Source organism: Podarcis liolepis, assembly GCF_965112155.1.
Source record: "Podarcis liolepis genome assembly, chromosome: 9".
Lineage (NCBI taxonomy): Eukaryota > Metazoa > Chordata > Lepidosauria > Squamata > Lacertidae > Podarcis > Podarcis liolepis.
In genome coordinates, this window is record NC_139564.1 from 45,416,178 (window position 1) to 45,435,270 (window position 19,093).

General features: G+C 45.0%; 1 protein-coding gene across 1 annotated transcript in view; it reads right to left on the reverse strand.

Moving 5' to 3' along the window:
• AADAT (aminoadipate aminotransferase) overlaps positions 1-19,093 on the reverse strand; it is an 84,224-nt gene that overhangs the window by 39,641 nt on the left and 25,490 nt on the right. The window contains exons 16-20 of the mRNA XM_083460421.1: positions 14,252-14,306; positions 9,588-9,692; positions 8,256-8,427; positions 7,531-7,663; positions 5,695-5,769 (exon numbers count right to left, since the gene is read on the reverse strand). Coding sequence (XP_083316547.1) covers positions 5,695-5,769; positions 7,531-7,663; positions 8,256-8,427; positions 9,588-9,692; positions 14,252-14,306 — 540 coding nt within the window. The remainder of the gene's footprint in view (positions 1-5,694; positions 5,770-7,530; positions 7,664-8,255; positions 8,428-9,587; positions 9,693-14,251; positions 14,307-19,093) is intronic.

The following is a 19,093-nucleotide window of genomic DNA, read 5'->3' on the forward strand; positions in this document are numbered from 1 at the left end:
AGCAGGCCTTGATGCAAGCCTGATTATGGCAAGCTTCAAGTTAAGGGGCTTGCTTGGACGGGTCTAGTCATGAGAAATGAAACTGAGCTGCTTGCTATGCGAATATTCCTGTTGATTCTTCACAACATCCACATTGACAATGGAAAAAACCCCACGAAGAACAGGCAAACGCAAGGGAGGCAGTGGTAGGCAAAAGAAGGCAGCTCCTGGTCCTGTTTTGTAAACTTAGGAATTCAAAATGGAGGCTCTGTTAGTGTGGTTCCGGACATAGCTCAACAACTTTTCTGTCCGGATTTTCACTGTTATGTAGTGTAGTTTCACCCTGGGCCAACAGGGGGATACTGTATATAGTTTTCACTCAGGTCTGTAGATAGTTTTCACTCAGGTCCGCGGCAGTTATTTTAGGCGGGAACTCTGGGCTGTTGTGGTTACAATGTTGACAGCCGGCTGCCTATAAATACAGGCCGGCTGAGCTGTTCGCAGTCAGTTCTATTCCAGCTTACCATAATAAAGAGCTACTTGAAGAAATCGCTGTGCCGGCTGCTATGTCAACCCACGACTTAACACTGGCGACGAGGATGGGATGGATGGACATCAGAGCACAGCCAGATGCGGCCAGCCTCTGAACTGAGCTGAATCACTGAGCTGAATCACAGAGCGAAATCACTGAGCGAAATCACTGGGCAGAACCAATTCAGAGCTGACTGTTCTGGCTAGAGCACTGTGTTCCATCCATCGCCCTTCACGCCGGCATCGGAATCATGGCTTCACTTGTGCCTCTACCGCCGTTTGCGCCAGCCTCTGAATCATGGGACTCCTACCTCGCTCGGTTCGACTGCTACCTCCAAGCCAACGAGCTGACAGCAGTATCAAAGGATCGGAAGCGGGGCCTATTCCTCAGCCTCTGTGGGCCTGAGGTGTTTGAGACGGCCCGAGCGTTGGTTGCGCCTGAAGCAGTCCAGGCAACACCATGGGACACGATCCAAGAGAAGCTCCGCAACCACTACGCACCAAAGCCGTCCAAGATTGCTGCCCGCCATGCGTTCTACCACCGGAACCAGGCAGAGGGGGAGTCAATCAACAACTACACCACCGCCCTGCGACAGGCTGCAATGCACTGTGAGTTCCGAGACTTAGACGATGCCCTGATGGATCGAATCGTCTGCGGGGTCCGGGACATCCATCTGCAACGGCGCCTCCTAGCCAAGCCAGACCTCACGCTACAGAAAGCCATTGAGGAGGCTGTGGCCTCAGAAGCTGCTGAACGCTCCGCCCAGGAGATCCGCAAGTCCAGCAGCCCGCGTCTTGCTAGGGAGCCAGTTCCGGTGCATCATGAAGAGGCCAGCAGTGAGGAGGCATCCTCCAGTGAAGACGATGACGTGCACCAGACAAAGCGGGAGCGCAGGAAGTTCCAACAGAAGTCCAAGGGCCAACCGGAATGTGCTGGCTGCGGAGGCAACCATTCCCGTGCCAAGTGTCGATTCAGAGACGCCATCTGTAGGAAGTGTTCCAGAAGGGGCCACATCGCTAAGGTCTGCCGATCGGCTCCGTCTGACACCCCCCCTTCATCGATTCGCAAGTCCAAGTCTTCACTCCAGTCTGCCAAGGAAAGTTGTTTCGCTCTCACCAACTGCCGCTGCCCGTCTGGAACCACGATTGGCCAAACCGACTCGCCTACGCGACGCAAGCTGAACGTCACGGTGCTCATTGAAGGAGCTCCATGTGACATGGAGATTGACACCGGGTCTGCCCTGTCCATCGTGTCATGGAGCACCATCAAAAGACTGGTACCCAGAGTGTCCAAAAGGCAACTCGACTCTCACCGCGTACACCTGAGAGACTACCAGGGAAACGACATTCCCGTGGTAGGCGTTGACCGGTTCCGGATCGCCTTCAAGGATTTTTCGGGCCTGCTCCGGTTGGTGGTGGTCGAAGGTCAGCGGCCAAGCCTCCTAGGGCTAGACTGGTTTGATGCCCTCGGCCTGGAAGTCACCGGCATCAACTGCATCTCTAACGCAGAGACTGAGGGTCTGGTCAAAGACTTTGCCGAGGTTTTTGACGGCACCTTGGGCCAATATACAGGTACGCCCATCTCCTTTAGCCTTGATCCACAAGTCGCCCCCATCAAGCTAAAGCCACGCCGGGTTCCCTTTGCTCTCAAGGCTAAGGTGGACGAACAACTGGACAAACTGATCGCCCAAGGAGTTTTGGAGCCGGTTGACCACGCAAAGTGGGAAACCCCCATCGTCACGCCTGTCAAGCCAGATGGGTCGGTGAGAATCTGCGCTGACTACAAGTGCACGATCAACAAGGCACTTCAGCAGCACGCTTATCCGGTTCCTGTTGTCCAACACCTGCTGCATTCCCTGGGTGAGGGTAAGGTCTTCGCTAAGCTGGACCTTGCCCAAGCCTATCAACAACTGCCAGTCGATGATGCCACTGCTGAAGCCCAGACGATCGTCACCCACCGGGGGGCATTCCGTTGCCGCCGGTTGCAGTTCGGGGTGAGTGTGGCTCCTGGCATCTTCCAAAGCCTTATGGAGCGTCTCCTGCAAGGGCTTCCGGGCGTGGTACCATATTTTGATGACGTCTTGGTGTCTGCAGACTCACACCAGCAGCTGTTCGAGCGCCTCCGTGCCGTGCTGACCAGGTTCCAGGAGGCCGGGCTCAAGGTAAAGAGGGAGAAGTGCCAGATCGCCGTTCCACAGGTAGAGTTCCTGGGCTATCTTATCGATGCCTCCGGTCTTCATCCAACCACATCCAAGATCCGCGCTATCCAGCAGGCCCCCACCCCAAAGAACAAAACGGAGTTGCAGGCATTCCTGGGGCTGCTGAACTTTTATAACATGTTCCTGCCCCACAAAGCCACAGTGGCTGAGCCTCTTCACCGACTCCTTAGCACTAAGACGCCTTGGGCCTGGGGTCATCGGGAGACGGCGGCCTTCAACGCGGTCAAGGCTCTCCTTTCTTCAGACAGTGTGCTGGTACAGTACAGTGAATCCAGGCCGCTGGTCCTTGCCTGCGACGCCTCACCTTTTGGCATCGGTGCTGTCCTTAGTCACCGTTTTCCAGATGGAAGAGAAGCACCGCTCGCCTACTTTTCCAGGACACTATCTCCGACGGAACGGAATTACAGCCAGCTCGACAAGGAGGCATTGGCACTTGTGGCTGGAGTGAAGAGGTTCCATGAATACCTCTATGGCAGGACTTTTGACCTCATCACTGACCACAAGCCACTCCTGGGCCTCCTCGCCGGTGATCGTCCAACTCCACCGGTCCTCTCACCACGCATGCTGCGATGGACTGTTTTCCTGGCTGCCTACCACTACCGGCTCATCCATCGCCCGGGGAAATCGATGGGCCATGCCGACGCCCTCAGCCGTTGCCCTCTTCCAGCATTTGTGGAAGACCCGGCTCCAGCTTCATCGCTCCTTCTGATTGAGGATCTTCCGGCAGCGCCTGTATCGGCTGCCACTGTGGCCTCCGCATCTGCCCAGGATCGCACCATCAGCCGGGTGCTCAACTGGGTGTGGAGGGGGTGGCCACAAGGGCCTTTTGCATCGGAGTTCCAGCCCTTCGCAACCAGACAACATGAACTCTCAGCTCATCGTGGCTGCCTGCTGTGGGGAGACCGCGTCGTGATTCCCCAGGGACTCCGTCAGCGCGTCCTGGAGGCTCTGCACGTTGGCCACCCGGGAATTGTCAAAATGAAGGCGTTGGCTCGGTGTTACGTCTGGTAGCCTAATATGGACGATGCCATCACTGCCTGGGTGTCCGCCTGTCAAGCGTGCCAGGAGTCGAGGCCTGCACCACCGGCAGCTAAGGGACACACCTGGGAGACGCCAAAGACACCCTGGTCGAGGGTGCACATCGATCTGGCTGGCCCCTTTCACGGCCGGACCTTTATGGTAGTGGTGGACGCCTATTCCAAATGGCTGGAGGTCGCCCTGATGCCCTCCACCACTACCGAAGCTGTCATCCGGGTGCTGTGAGGCCTGTTTGCAACGCATGGGTGTCCTGATGTCCTTGTCTCTGACAACGGACCGCAGTTCACGTCAGGCACGTTTGAGCGGTATCTTTTGGGACTGGGCATCCGCCATGCCCTAACGGCACCCTTTCATCCATCCAGCAACGGGCAAGCGGAAAGAATGGTGCGCTCGACAAAAGAGGCACTGGCGCGCCTGGACTGGGGAGACTGGCATGAGCGGGTCGCCGAATACTTGTTCGTGCAACACATCACCCCTCATGCGGCCACAGGGAGGAGTCCTGCTGAACTGCTTATGGGCCGCCGCCTCAGGTCACCGCTCGACCGGCTACACCCAGACTTTGCCGTGGCTGAACCCCCAGGCTGTGCCAACGCACCACGGTCATTTGTCCCAGGAAACCAGGTCTTTGCCCGGAACTATGTGGGGGACATCCCTTGGGTGCCAGCCACAGTAGTGGGAGTCACTGGACCTCGCTCGTACCAGGTGGCACTCGAAGACGGACGCTTGTGGCGACGGCACATAGACCAGCTTAGGCGCAGGGTTGGGGACTTGGACACTACCGAGGTGCCCCCAACTGCGCTTGCGGCTCCAGAAGAGACACGTACAGATGGCGAGGCCCCACCTACACCTCCCTCGCAAACTGCCAGCGTGGAGCCGAACCAAGCCGTTTCAGAACAGACTCAGACCACTCCACTTGCGGAGGCTCCAACCACAGCAGCGGATCCAGGGGAGTTGGTTCCAACGCCACCTAGGGTCGCACCACAGCCTCAGCGAGAACTGTGTGGCCCTCCGGACTTGGCTACCAGTCCCCGGCGGTCTGGCAGAGTTTCCAAGCGCCCAACTTATTTAAAGGACTATGTTGTTGGACAGGTATCACTGTTGGTCTAAGTATGGGAAATGTAACCGATATGCTTTTGTGCTTAATTGAACCATTACGCGTAGTGCTGTATATAAGGAAACCATTACGATTGTAACTAACGCCTTATCTCGGTGGGGAGGGGTGTTATGTAGTGTAGTTTCACCCTGGGCCAACAGGGGGATACTGTATATAGTTTTCACTCAGGTCTGTAGATAGTTTTCACTCAGGTCCGCGGCAGTTATTTTAGGCGGGAACTCTGGGCTGTTGTGGTTACAATGTTGACAGCCGGCTGCCTATAAATACAGGCCGGCTGAGCTGTTCGCAGTCAGTTCTATTCCAGCTTACCATAATAAAGAGCTACTTGAAGAAATCGCTGTGCCGGCTGCTATGTCAACCCATGACTTAACATTCACCACTGTTTGAAAATGGCAAACCTAGCTTAGATGCATAGCTTGTAGCCACCAGAAGCTTTGCATCCAGCATTGTGGGCCTAATTCTATGGAACCCCCTCCCAGCTGAGATCAGACAGACCCCTCCCCCTGTTTCAGGTGGTTGACAAGGACCTCCCCCTACCATCAAGCGGGCATTTTCAGGAAGTTTTCTGTTTTTATGATTAATTGATTTTATCCATATTTTGTAATGTACACCACTTAGAGACTGAGATAATTAAGTAGTATATAAATACCTTAAATTAAATAAAACACTTGTTACTTTTTGATACAATTCTTGTCATACATGGGAAACCACTCACGGAGTCCCAATATGAACTTTTACAATGGCGTGCTTATGCACCAAAGAACTAGAGTTGGCATAGCATCTTGCTGTGATGGGACCCCAAAGATAACTCACTGCTAACATTGCCCCGTGGAAGTTCGGCTCCTCTACAAGGACGCTGTCGCCTGGGTTGATGAGCATATCAAACGCCTGCAAAAAAAGATCAAAAAGGTTTGAAACAGTGAACATCCTACTGGATTTTAGTGGGTGGTGTGGTGGAGTCCTATCCAAGTTGTTGATGTAAGGCATATCATAAGGCATACCAGTGTTGATGTAAGGCATATCATCACCACCTCAACCCCCATAGCAATTAGGCTTGGCAAACAAAATGAAAAGTCCTGTTTTTCTCTCTCAACCTAATTGCCACAAAGGCAGGCTGGGGCCCAAGAAGGGAGATGGCAGGGTAGATTCAAGTCATCAGGTCATATATGGCCCACAGGTTGGCCAGCCTCCCAATCTAAATGGTGACATTATCTTGCTCTTCTTTTGACACCAGCCAGGAAGGCTGTCCTGAATGCCTTGTCTGTATTTGAGATATATAGCAGAGACATGTTAGGAGATCTTTCTCTGGTTATATCTGGGCTGTGGAAATCATTGTCCCCTGATTCTGGTTTAATGTTTTTGGGCTGCTTTCTTAAGATATCCCATCAGAAGTTCAATTTATCTGGCTGACAATTGATATCTATCTGCTTCCTGGTTTTAATCTTTTCTTCCATTAGTCATGTGTTTTTGTTTTAAAACTGGTTTTGATCAACTTTTAACCGTGTAGTATTTGGCCTTGGGTCCTTCTCAGAAGTGGACAACCAGAATTAATCTCATTTTATAAATAAATAAAAATGATAAAATTGCACTACCCCTAACTTAGATTTTACACAACTCCCCCCCTTGAGCATATAATTTACATAAAGATGCTAAGCACAAGCAACCATTACATAACTAGAAAATAAAAATAGTTAGTAATGCAGAAGATTAAAAACAAAGATGACAAGGAGCAGATCTCTGGTGAATAAATCATTCTATGATAGGTCCCTGAAGTCAATCATCTCTATAAAGAACAATGGACGTGTATCTATTTATATTTAAGAATCAGAGTTTAGAACTACATAATTGGAAAGCTACATAACTGGAAGCAATTTCATCTGGTTCTGTCTCCACTGAGGACAGGGGTGCCAACTTGAATAAAAGATTGGGGGGGGGGGAGCAGGTAAGATGTGGCACACACACCCCATTTGAATGCCCATGGCCATCAACTTTGGACCGTCCCCCGGCACCCTCAAATATTTTATTGGGGTGTGTGTGAAGGAACCTCAGTCTCTCGGACTCCTATGACTAGGGACAGGAGTCAACAGTTTCCATGAGCTTAATTCTGAAAATAGGATAGTTCTGCTGGATGAAGGGGAGAAGTAATTTTAATTTCTCCTCCTTCTCCTTCTCCTTCTCCTTCTCCTTCTCCTTCTCCTTCTCCTTCTCCTTCTCCTTCTCCTTCTCCTTCTCCTTCTCCTCCTTCTCCTCCTCCTTCTCCTGCAAAGCTGCTCAAGAAAGTTGGAGGACCCTCTTGAACAGTGTAGGAAGCAGCGTGAAGGACTGAAGGAGGAATGGGGAGTTGATAAAAATCCCTTCCCTTCTACCATTGGAGACCTCCACTGAATCTCAGACCTTTCCATGGAAGGGAACAACAACAACAAAAACTTGATGGAATAATATACTTGTATTTTCCAATAGTGCACATGAAGCAGTCATGTCAGGTCTTTATTTTCAAGTATTAACTTTGCTCAACTGATTTGATATGATGGGGAAGAATCATCAGCAGAAAAATATCCTTCCAATTTAATTGCTATAGAGGGAGTCAGTGGGCATTTGGCTCAGTTGTCTGAACTGGCATGGTTTTGTTGACCTTTGAATCGCTCGTACTTTAGTAAGGCCATCCTGGCTGCCTGAAGTGAGACATATCTTCATTTGTCCTTTCTCAGGAGCATACGTCGCTGTTGGTGGGTTGTGGAGCTTCATCTGCAAGTCTCTGAACCAAGACAATAAGTTGTGCATTCTGGAAGACAGAGATTTTATTCCTCTTTTTAAATATCCTCAGTTCTTCATGCATAATATACCACTTCAGGTTAGCTTGAAGTTGGTGCGATGAAGAAAAAAACAAAACAGAAATACATAAACATCTTAACACTTACTTAGAAATGGATATGAAAAACTTATTTACGTGGACCAGGAGTGTGTTCATTAGTATCATTTTAAATAACAAGTCTTTTGAATAAATGACTAGGGAGTTGCTTGAGCTAATTAAGAACATAAGAAAATCCTTGCTGGGTAAGGCAAAAGGCTCATCTATTCCAGCATCAGTGGCCCACCAGATGCCTGTGAGAAACTCTGAGCACTCTCCCCACAAAGTTTTATATTAAATTGTAATTTATTTTGTATCTGTTGCACATCCATCTATGGACAGAGTTCCCTGGAAAGAGGGATTGTTGGTTAAACCACTCTGGGAATTGTAGCTCTGTGTAGGGAATAGGGATTTCCTAAGAACACTCAGTACCCCAAACAAACTACGATTCCCAGGATTATGTTGCAGAATACACCTGCAATAAAACACCAGTCTGGAGGGGCCCTCTGCATGATATTCATCATACCCCTCTGTAGCACTGTACTGAAGAGCTCTCTTCATCAGTTGTTCTCCAATTTCAATGGTGCTTCCATCATTGAGGGTTATAGTTGCTGTTTTCATTGGGAAATAGTTAGGGTTTGGCATACCCCCACTAAGCATGATGACGGTAGATGCTGTCATCTTCTTTTCCAGTTCATCTGCCGTTAACATGAGTAAATTAGTTAATAAGTTAAAAGATATAATTACGGTAACAGAAAAAATGAACTTCAGAGGAAGCCAAATGTGAAAGAAAATGCTATTATTATTTTTTTAAAAAAACAATTTTTATTAAGTTTCTTACAGATGTAACATAAGAAAAACAGAAAAAAAGAAAAAAGACAAGATCACAAATATAAACAAAAAAGAGAGTAAAAACAAAATACCAGTAAACACCTACAACCTAAACACCTAAACAACACAAATTAATTAATTATTTAAACTTCTAACCTCATAAAACATATTTTGGGCTTCCTCTGAGCCCTCCAATCTGAATTTCCTTGTAATTAAAATGTAGCAGTTTTCTGATATCATTTTTTAAAAACCACAATATTCCAATTAAAATAAACTTTCTTAACTTTCCTTAAAGTTCTAAATCTTATTTGTTTAATTAACTCTTAATTTAATCCTAGGCCTATTTTGGTACTTCCAAGTAATTTCTAATTTTTAATATCACAGTATTTATTCAAATAGTCCTTAAATTTCTTCCACTCTTCTTGGTATTCCTCCTCTTTTTGGTCGCGGATTCTTCCAGTAAGGTCAGCCAGCTCCATATATTCCATCAGAAGTAAGTTTCACTGCATTCAGTGTAGGCCTACAACCTAACTACTGTATTAGTTTTTACTGTTATGCAGTGATGTGTGTATTTATGATGTTACTGAGCAGTAAATTACAGCATTACAAGGTTGCCTTATATACCTGGCTACATTATTTACTCTGATTGGGAGCAACTTGCCAGGGTCTCAGGCAAAGGTCTTTCACATCACCTGTTACCTGGTCTTTAAAAAATCTGGAAATACTATCAGGGATTGAACATGAGACTCTGTGCAAACTATCTGCTGTACCACTGAGGTGCGGTCCCACCCAATTTATTATTCATTTATTTCATAAAATTTATACGCCACTTGATTGTAAAAACCCCTCAAAGCGGTTTACAAAAAGGTAAAACAACAATACCCAATAACATTACTCTTCTGAATGGGAACTTGCACTCTCTCAACAAGACTTTTCTGAGCAAAAGCATATTCTATTGATATAAAACCAGGAGAAAATGAAAATTGTGAAGCAAATCAGGTGATGACTGGAAAATGCAACTACTCACTTGAAAGTCTTGCAACGTTTGGTTTCCTTGCTGCACTTATATCGGACAGGAATTTGGAGTAATCCATTTTGATGTGACAAGCAGTGAACAGGTTCCTTAGATTTCCTTAGAAAACTGCAGTAGAAATTAGACACAGATAATGATTACACTTGTATTTTCTGACCTCTTTCTCTTAGCACAGAGAATGCTTCAGTACTTTATGTTCAACTGCTCACGTGTTCAACTAAGAGCAATCAAATATCTTTTAAAATCCAATATTAACTAAGGGGCATTCTCTGAAGCTGAGGAACACAGGGCGGCCTAAAACAAGTTAAAAACGCAATGTCATTAAATACAGTAAAAAAAATAAATCACATTAACAACAGGCAGAACAACAAGTTCCAAACAGAGTTAAAATCGCCATCAATTTTTCTTCTTCAAAAAATGTATTTATCAGGGATAACAAACTTCTATAAAGTAGGACTGTGCTAATTCTTCATGCATGAACATATCAAGGAAAAATATTGTGCTTTTGAGAAGCAAAAAAGGGTTTCCAAACATCACATCTCTCCCTCTCCCTTGTGTGTGTGTGTGTGTGTGTGTGTGTGTGTGTGTGTGTGTGTTAGTGTTATATCCACACCTGTTCTTGGCCACTGTTTCCCCAAGTTCCGACTGCTTCAGCTCCACTCTGCCCCTCTGATGTATAGTTCCAGGAGTGGTCCTACTCAACCAGGGACTACAAAATGAGCATGATAATTCTACTGAGTGGAAACATAGTTGAGCTAAGGTGAACGTAATATTTTCTAGACTAGCGATGTGGGTCATCGTAACCAGCCAGGAATTCATTACCTCTCTAAGCAGGTAAATCATCTGCGGATAAGAATCATTCAGAGTGTGGATTGCTGTTTTTCAAGTGGCAGTTTGCCACCACTGAAGTGGCAAAATGTTTGTTCACTGCAAAAGAGACGGGCAATTCCCTCTCCCCCTGACAAAATGTGAACTGGCTAGGGGGGATTATGTCTCTCCCCCCCCCACTCCTGTTTGGTGTGTCCCCAACCTATTTTCATGGGGACTAAAGGGACATCCATTTGGCTTAGCCCTGATGTAATTGAAATCAATATTGTTAGCTTCTGAATAAATCTTTAACACAAAACATTAATAAAAGTATGAAACTTACAGTCTGCAGCTTGATGAAGGAAAAAAGGGCAGGAAGACCAAATGCTCCAACAATAACAAAAAACAACTTTTTTTCTTCAACCCTCAGGCACAAAGAAAGAATAGTAGCAATGGCGAAAGCTGTTCTTCTCCTAAGGAGAATATGATATAATTGTGTATTTCCCATAGCTTCCTTCAAAACCATAAATCTCTAGCAAACTTTGCCCAAGTACTTAATAATTTACCAAGGAAAATCAGTTATGAAAATTTAGACTCTGGACTTACATCAGGAATAGCTCAGCCTTTCTCCTTATCTCCTCTCAAAAGCTAGTTGGCTCCAAGTGTGAAACAGCAGCCCCTTCAAGCTCGTCTACCCAATAGTTCACACAATCTCCCAGTGGCGTAGCGTGGGTTGTCAGCACCCGGGGCAAGGCAAGTAATTTGCACCCCCTAACCCGTGGATTTGCGCCCCCTAACCCTAACCCCCAGATGTTGCGCCCGGTGCGGCCGGCCCCCCCCTGCACCCCCCACGCTACGCCACTGCAATCTCCACAGATAAAACTGACCGAATGCCTATATTGACTAATAATGGCACCAATTAGGGTGCCATTGCAGAGAGAGAGCCTTCTCTCTGACTGCTGAATAAGAGATAGTTCTTTTGATGCAAAACAGCCAGGCAGACCTCAACTTCATATCTTAATAGACAGACAGAACTACTTCTTTGAATAAGCCCCTAGTTGTTTGGGACTTTATAAATTAGATCTTCATAATACCTTCTGAAAGACAAGTAAATGACCATGTGTATTCCTGCATACGAGGGACGCGGGTGGCACTGTGGGTTAAACCACAGAGCCTAGGACTTGCCGATCAGAAGGTCGGCGGTTCAAATCCCCGCAACAGGGTGAGCTCCCGTTGCTCGGTCCCTGCTCCTGCCAACCTAGCAGTTCGAAAGCACGTCAAAGTGCAAGTAGATAAATAGGTACCGCTCTGGCGGGAAGGTAAACGGTGTTTCCGTGCGCTGCTCTGGTTCGCCAGAAGCGGCTTAGTCATGCTGGCCACAGGACCTGGAAGTGTACGCCAGCTCCCTCGGCCAATAAAGCGAGATGAGCGCCACAACCCCAGAGTCAGTCACTACTGGACCTAATGGTCAGGGGTCCCTTTACCTTTACCTATTCCTGCATACAAAGGTGCTCTCCTCATTCAACCCTTGAAAAGTGTTTCCCGCTGCATTTTACTTAAAAAAGAGAGAGAAACTTGGCATCTTGAATGGCCAAAGCTATGGAATGTTAGCTTAAACATACTGTTATGATCCTCGGCGAGGTACTCTCCTTAAAGGTAATGAAATAAGCTGGGTGGCAGTAAGAATGCAGATCTCTCTCCCTTTTTAAGCCTTCAATGTATTGCTCTGCATCTTAAATAAGGACAACCAAGAAATCAGTAAGCTTTTAATGATAGTTCTTGATGAATTAGTAGCTTTTCTGAGAAAGAATCCAGTACCACCCCCCTCCCCCCGTTCTTAAAACAACAACTTAGTTCTTTGCTTCTCTGGCAAGAGAAACCATAGCCTATGCTGTATTGAACTGCATGTTCTATAACTAATTAATTTGCTGAGTTCTTAAACAATTACTCTGTCTATCAAGCACGAAACATGGCTGTATGCCCAGTCATGACCAACCTTTGATTCAATACTACTTAGCAATCATTTATTTGCTTTTTTAAGGTGTCCCAGGGGCCACTGAATAGGTCAGGACCTTCCTCCAACGCCAGAGATCCATTATCAGAACCTCCCTCTCCAATGCCTTGGCTTCCAACTTAGGTTGGAACTATAACATCAGTAGGGCAAGATTCTGGGTAGCGGCGGGCGAAACAGTCAATTTTGGTTTCATCCCATTTAAGTTACATTCCCACATTCCCACCTCACTTTGCAAATGTTCAAAATACAAGAAGTTCCCATAAAAAGTCACCTGCATTTTAGTGCAAAATTCTCCTAATAATGCATTTTTTTTGTTTTCCCCAATATACATATTTTTGGCAAATTAATTTTCCTTAATAAAATTCATCTTTTGTATGTTATTTTCAAAAATATATGCATTTTTAAAAATACACTTTACCCTACTATGTGCATTTCCGTACACATTACATGGCTGGGGAAATCAAACTGTAAAATTCGGAGAAGTGTGAATTTTGAAGGATGGCTGTGTTTTGGTTTGTGCATTGTTTTGGAAAGTCTAAAACAGGTAGGTTTCCCTTTAAATGAAAACTGAATCTACCCCCCTCTCCCCATCCTTGTGTCAAGGCCATTCCGGGTCATTCCAGGCAGCAACTGTATCCGAATACTGCCTGCCAAACTTGGAGAAAATTTAGACACTTAGGCTGCCTAAATCTTTCCCTCCCCTTACCTATTGTTTCCAATGTGGCAACCCTCCTCTTCCCTCACTCCCATTCTGCTAGCACCAATCCAGCAGAGATGGAGATTAAAGTGGTAGGTTCACCTTTGGGTTTCACTACACACCCCACTTAGCATTGCATTGTTGCCATATAATTTATCCCACTTTTCAGACAATTGTTGCTTTCCAAAGTGACTCGCATCAGTTTTTAAAAAGGGAAAGGAAAGAGAAAGAAGCCCTGCCAGCCAGCCAGCTTGCAAACCAGAAAGACGAAGGTATACAAGGGGTGGTGCGCTTTAAAATGTTCGACATTTAAAGAAATGAGCTTTTGAGGAATGACAAGGAGAAAGGTCAAGCGTGCTACATGTTGAATTAATACATATCACCGAAGTGCGAGGGTGGGTGGAATATCCTATCAGACAATAAGTCCAGGGTCTAAACCAGTACAGGGTTACCTGCCTAGCCTGTATTCAACCTTTTGTGCTGCTTAGATCTTGTGTTCCAGTTTCCGTTATCTAATCACTCAGATTCTGTAAATGAATGTTGCAGCATTGGGATGCTGGCACACATGCTTAGTTTATATCATTTATTAAAAACTGGATGCATTTACAGTATTTTTTATAGTGGACATGTTTCTTTTCTGCTGTTTTTGGAGTCTCCTATTTTGATAAATGGGGATAAAACACATGAATCGCTACAGAACAGTTGAAGATGGGAAGTGTTGGATGTTGTGCAGTGAAGACCTTGGTCATCGCTCCCCCTCCCCCACCATATCTTGTTTAGTACTAAATGCTGTATTATAAAATGTTTCAAAACTTTAGCTGACCTTATCTGGGACAAAGATATGGTCCACCATCAATCCTGATTACAGGACCTGCAACATTGAGAGAATTGTGGTTATACGAAGTGTTAAAAGTTAAAAGCAATCCATTAAAGTCCTAGTTTTTTTCCAGCAACAAAACATTACTGATTTCCTTTCACATAGTGTGAAAACAATGTTTTATGTTGCAACAAATCCTAGTAAAAAAAAATTAAAGCTATAGTAAACATGTCACGGAAATATATCTTCCTTGGGACAGTTGTTTTCCTGTGGACAGCTAATATAAATCATTTTTAATTGGATCCTGGATACAAAAGAAATACCCAGGTAATATTTATCTATCAGAGTTTTGACATGGTTAACAAATTTGTGGAAGGTCTAAACAGATAATATAGCATAAACATCAATACATAAAACAGTGATGGATAATGCTGTATCAAGTGAGTGAATGTGCCTATTAAAATCTGAAGATGTTTGGATAATGGAGGCTACCTGATTGTCAATGCTTATTTTTAATTTGTTAAAACACACATCCCATTTGAATTTCATATACTGTGTTCAGGCTACAATTCTATACTCGGTGATGTGTGAGTAAACACTATGGAACTCAATGGAACTTATTTTGAAATCAACTTCTGTAGGATTTCATTCCAAACTATGGAAGGGTAAGCTTTTGGTATTGCATGTTGTGGGGTGTAAGCTGCCAGGGCACTAGCAGCCTAGACCCAACTGCAACACTTGGTGCAGGTTGCCAGAATAGGATGCTGTTGGTCTCTTAATGTGGTTAGAGGCCACCACTGCTGATGGTCAAAAGGAGGCACAGTAGCTACTAGCTCATTAAAAGTAAAGGACCCCTGGATGGTTAAGTCCAGTCAAAGGCAACTATGGGGTTGCGAAGCTCATCTCGCTTTCAGGTTGAGGAAGCTGGAGTTTGTCCACAGAGAGCTTTCTGGGTCATGTGGCCAACATGACTAAACTGCTTCTGGCACAATGGAACACCATGACGGAAGTCAGAGCGCATGGAAACACCGTTTACCCTCCCGCAGGAATGGTACCTATTTATCTACTTGCACTGGCGTGCTTTTGAACTGCTATGTTGGCAGGAGCTGGGACAGAGCAAAGGGAGCTCACCCCGTTGTGGGGATTCGAACTGTCAACCTTCTGATTGGCAAGCCCAAGAGGCTCAGTGGTTTAGACCACAGCGCCACCCGCATCCCTATTAGCTCATTAAGGATCAGCTGACACAAATGGCCAATGAGATTCTATTTGGCATCATAATACCCCCAGTTCTGGCTTGCTTCCTTAGTCTAAGCAATTTATTTCAGGTACAGAGCAAGCTGTAATTGGACTATTCTAGCTGACCTCTCTGCATCCTCCCCTCCTTGTGACTCTGCTCTTCACTCATTAGCTTACCAGCTTAATTGGTCACCAAGCTACTTTCCATCTCATTGGTCTGCCACTTGCTTTATCTCCAAAATAACTACTTGCGGCAAATAGGAAGGTTCGTGGAAGTTCAAAAGGGTAGATCAAATGGTACAGAACAGAAACGATGGACAGGTTACACAGCCAACGACTAATAGATATGGTTATGGTTATGGTTATGGTTACGGTTACGATGATTTATTATTATTATTATTATTATTATTATTATTATTATTATTATTATTATTATTATTATTATTATTATTATTTCTGTTGGGAGCCACCCAGCCAGATGGATGGGTAAATAAATAAATTTACATCTGACCCCCACCTACCACTGAGATGGGAATATGGCCCTATTATTGAGAAATCTTACCTGTCCCCCATGAATAATTAAAGGCTCAAGAGATTTGCACCAGGACAATGACATCTCATCATCTCATGTTGTCCTCTCCCATTCAACTTCTCCACCATCATTGCACCCTTTATTGCAGTTTGTTGAAACGTAGATTGCAAGCTTCTCAGCATACAGAGTTTGGTTGCTACTGCTGTTGTTGCTCTTCCCCCTCCTCCTCTGTAAAGTACCATGTACATTGATGGCATAATAATGATGATGTTTTGAGTTCTGACCCACTTTTCCCAGTGTTCCTATAGTAACCATGGCACAAGATTGGATCAGAGCTTTTCCTTTACATTGTTTTGTGTTTCTAAGTTCTGGAGAATTTGGTTTGCTCAAATACCTTCTTAACAACGGCATAAAAGTCCTTCCAGAAACAACTGTACTCAAAGCAGCCAAAACATAATACTATCCGGTAAGGTGCAATCAAAATCCAGACTTTATTTAGCACAAGCCAATGATGTAGGCAACTGAACATGATGACAACCACCACTTGCTTTTGGAGACACTTCCCGTGGAAGCCAAAAACTTTTAATTGCTAATTATAGCAATGTGAATCAATCTTTTGCGATAAACATAGCAGAGCAGTTCACTCCTGACTGTGGGATTATTTAGTTTTCCAATAAGAGGAGTACAAAACACATGCTCTCTGTCATTTCTCAGCACCAATACTGAAAACAATGCAACTAGAGTGTAATATAGTGCCTTTTATTTGAACTCAAATAAAACCTTACAAGCAATGGGAAATTGTACTGCGCTAAAATCTGTCCTCCATTTTCACAAAGGTTGTTCTCCCTTGCAAAAAGGGCTTCCATTTTGCTGCCCTGTTCTTAGGGAATTTTTGTGGGTGTGGGGTTTTGAGCTTACCTTATCATTGTGAGGTAGCTGTGTTAGTTTCTGTTATCACTGTGCAGCTGCGTGGAGTCACAGGACTCTGTTTACATTCCAGAGACATTCCATACTATTGGAAGTCTCACGGGAGAGGAGATGGGATGTGACGTTAGTGGTTTCCTGTTTCCTTTGTTCCTTTGTTCAGTTGCTCCCTGCTCTCACAGGGAGAGGATGTATATTTCTTTGCTCTCTGCGTAGCTAGAAAATAAAGCATAGCAATGTAGCTCATACTATCTCATCCTTCCGCGTGCTGTTTTGATGCTCTGCTGGGACGACGTGCCTGAGGCCTTATCAAAGGATCAGGTCGTCAATTAATCGTCGGGAGGCGATTCCGAAGATGAGCCTTATCAGCTCGGTCGAACCGAGATTCCGAGAAGCTGAAGGTGGTGTGTGGCTTAATTTCCATTAAACATTAGTCTACCACTCTGCAGCTTGTCTTGTAACCTGCATTTTCTGATCTGAAAAAGCCCCATGAGAGGAGTTGCCTCCTGATATTTTCCCTTGTTCTTTGACCGAAGCATGGCCTACTTGGAAAGGCTGCAGGGTGTAGACTGCTGGTGAGGTGATTTGTACAATGAATGAAAGGCCACAATCTTGACCACCTCAAAGTAAGGTAATCCCAACACCCATGAGAGTCTCACCCAAACTTTTATCTTTCCCTTTGCTATTTCTAACACAATTTCTTTACTCATTGATGGAGAACGGTTAAAAAATGCAGGAGAATTATTTTGGGACAGCACTTGTAGAAATTACTCTCCTGTAGTGTGCTGGAGCCTTGCACTAATGCTGTCATATCATGTCCCAGCTGTGCTTGGTTGTGTCAAATGTCCAAAGAGTCAATCTGCAAATAAGTAAACAAATAATGCCTGCATGAACACTAAACACAACTTTTCTGTCAACACTTTCAGTCAAAACCTTTGTTTCTACGTGGTATTTCTTAAGGAAAAGGGAAACAGATCGCCCTCAAAGGACACGGCTCAGAGCGTTTTCACAAAGTTGCCTCTGAGCTTCTGTTGCATTATTTATGTTAACATTTGAGCGCTGCTCATGCAGGAAACAAAGCCGAGAAGGGGCATTTGTAGTGCGAATCAGTATTCCGGTCAATGTGGTTTTTTATATTGGCATTACAAACTTGAATGATACAAGAGCCCTTTAAACCTCGTATGCAAGTCCAGAGGTGAAAAGAACAGGAGCAACTTAAAAACATTCAAAAGGCACAACTGCAGAGAACCATGGAAACTGGTCAAATACCTAGGAAATCTAGATGGTGAATATTTACATTTTCCCTCTCCAATGCATTTTGGGAATGTTGGAAACAGGCTGATCCACAGAAGGACCAGAGTGGGCATGTTGTGGCATAAAGCATTATAGCCCTGGCTGCCTAACTAGGGTCTTAATCCAGAATCAGGTTCTGCCACAATGGCACTGTGTGCAAATCTCACCTCCATTTAAGGCACAGCTATAGGTGTTCGGGCATCTGTCTGAATATGCAGACACCAAAGCGTGTGCTTTGCATGCTCTGCACTTCCCCTCAATGTGCTCATGAGCGTGTCCCTTCAGTCCCCCGCCTTCTGCAGTTTCTACAGCAATTGTGACAATGATAAAAGCAGGGTCTCTGATCACACAGAGAAGTCTACTTTGTAGAAAACCTCTTCAGGTCTTTCCCAAGCAATGCGGGGATGACCAGGGATGGAGGTGACCCCCCCCCACACGCCCAGCCCTCATCTACACTTTCAGCGTTCTCATGTTCAGACAAACATCTGAATATGCTTTATGGAACTGTACTTTTGACATATGTTACAAATCACAGAGAAATGTTAGACTGCATATGTGGTGTGTCCCAAGGCATTTTCTTCAGTACAGATCACATTTAGAATGTGTGGTTTCACTCTTAGCATTAAAAGTAAAGTTTGCAGACCATGCCAAAGAACACTGGGCGAGATCCAACCCTCTGGCACAAGTGGAGATTGCATGCCGGAGGAGAGGCAACAATGTCTCAGAGTATCCCCTCATGCTTTATGAGTTGCTGTTCTCCCCCCCCCCGGCCTTTTGAGAGAGCTTTCAGCGGCCACCATTTGAAATGGGAAGCTCTTGAGCCACCATCCACCAGCAGAATCACTTGTGCTGGGTGAATTTCTGATCATATTATCTTCCTATCAAGCTGGCATTTTGCAAGCCAAAAATGTCATACAAATACACACAGACAATGTTTATCATTTTGAAGCTTTATTCAACTGTTGTAACGATTCAGCCCATGAAAGGGAGATTATAAAATGAGATCAGTTTAAAACAGATTCAGTTCTTTAGTCTTAAGTACAATGTTGTTATATGCAGGGTGCATTTTGATAACATAATAATTTATTAATTTATTTATATTATTATTATTAAAAATTTCTACACCACCCTTCATTTGAAGATCACAGGGCAGCTTACAATATAAAAACACAAAATTATA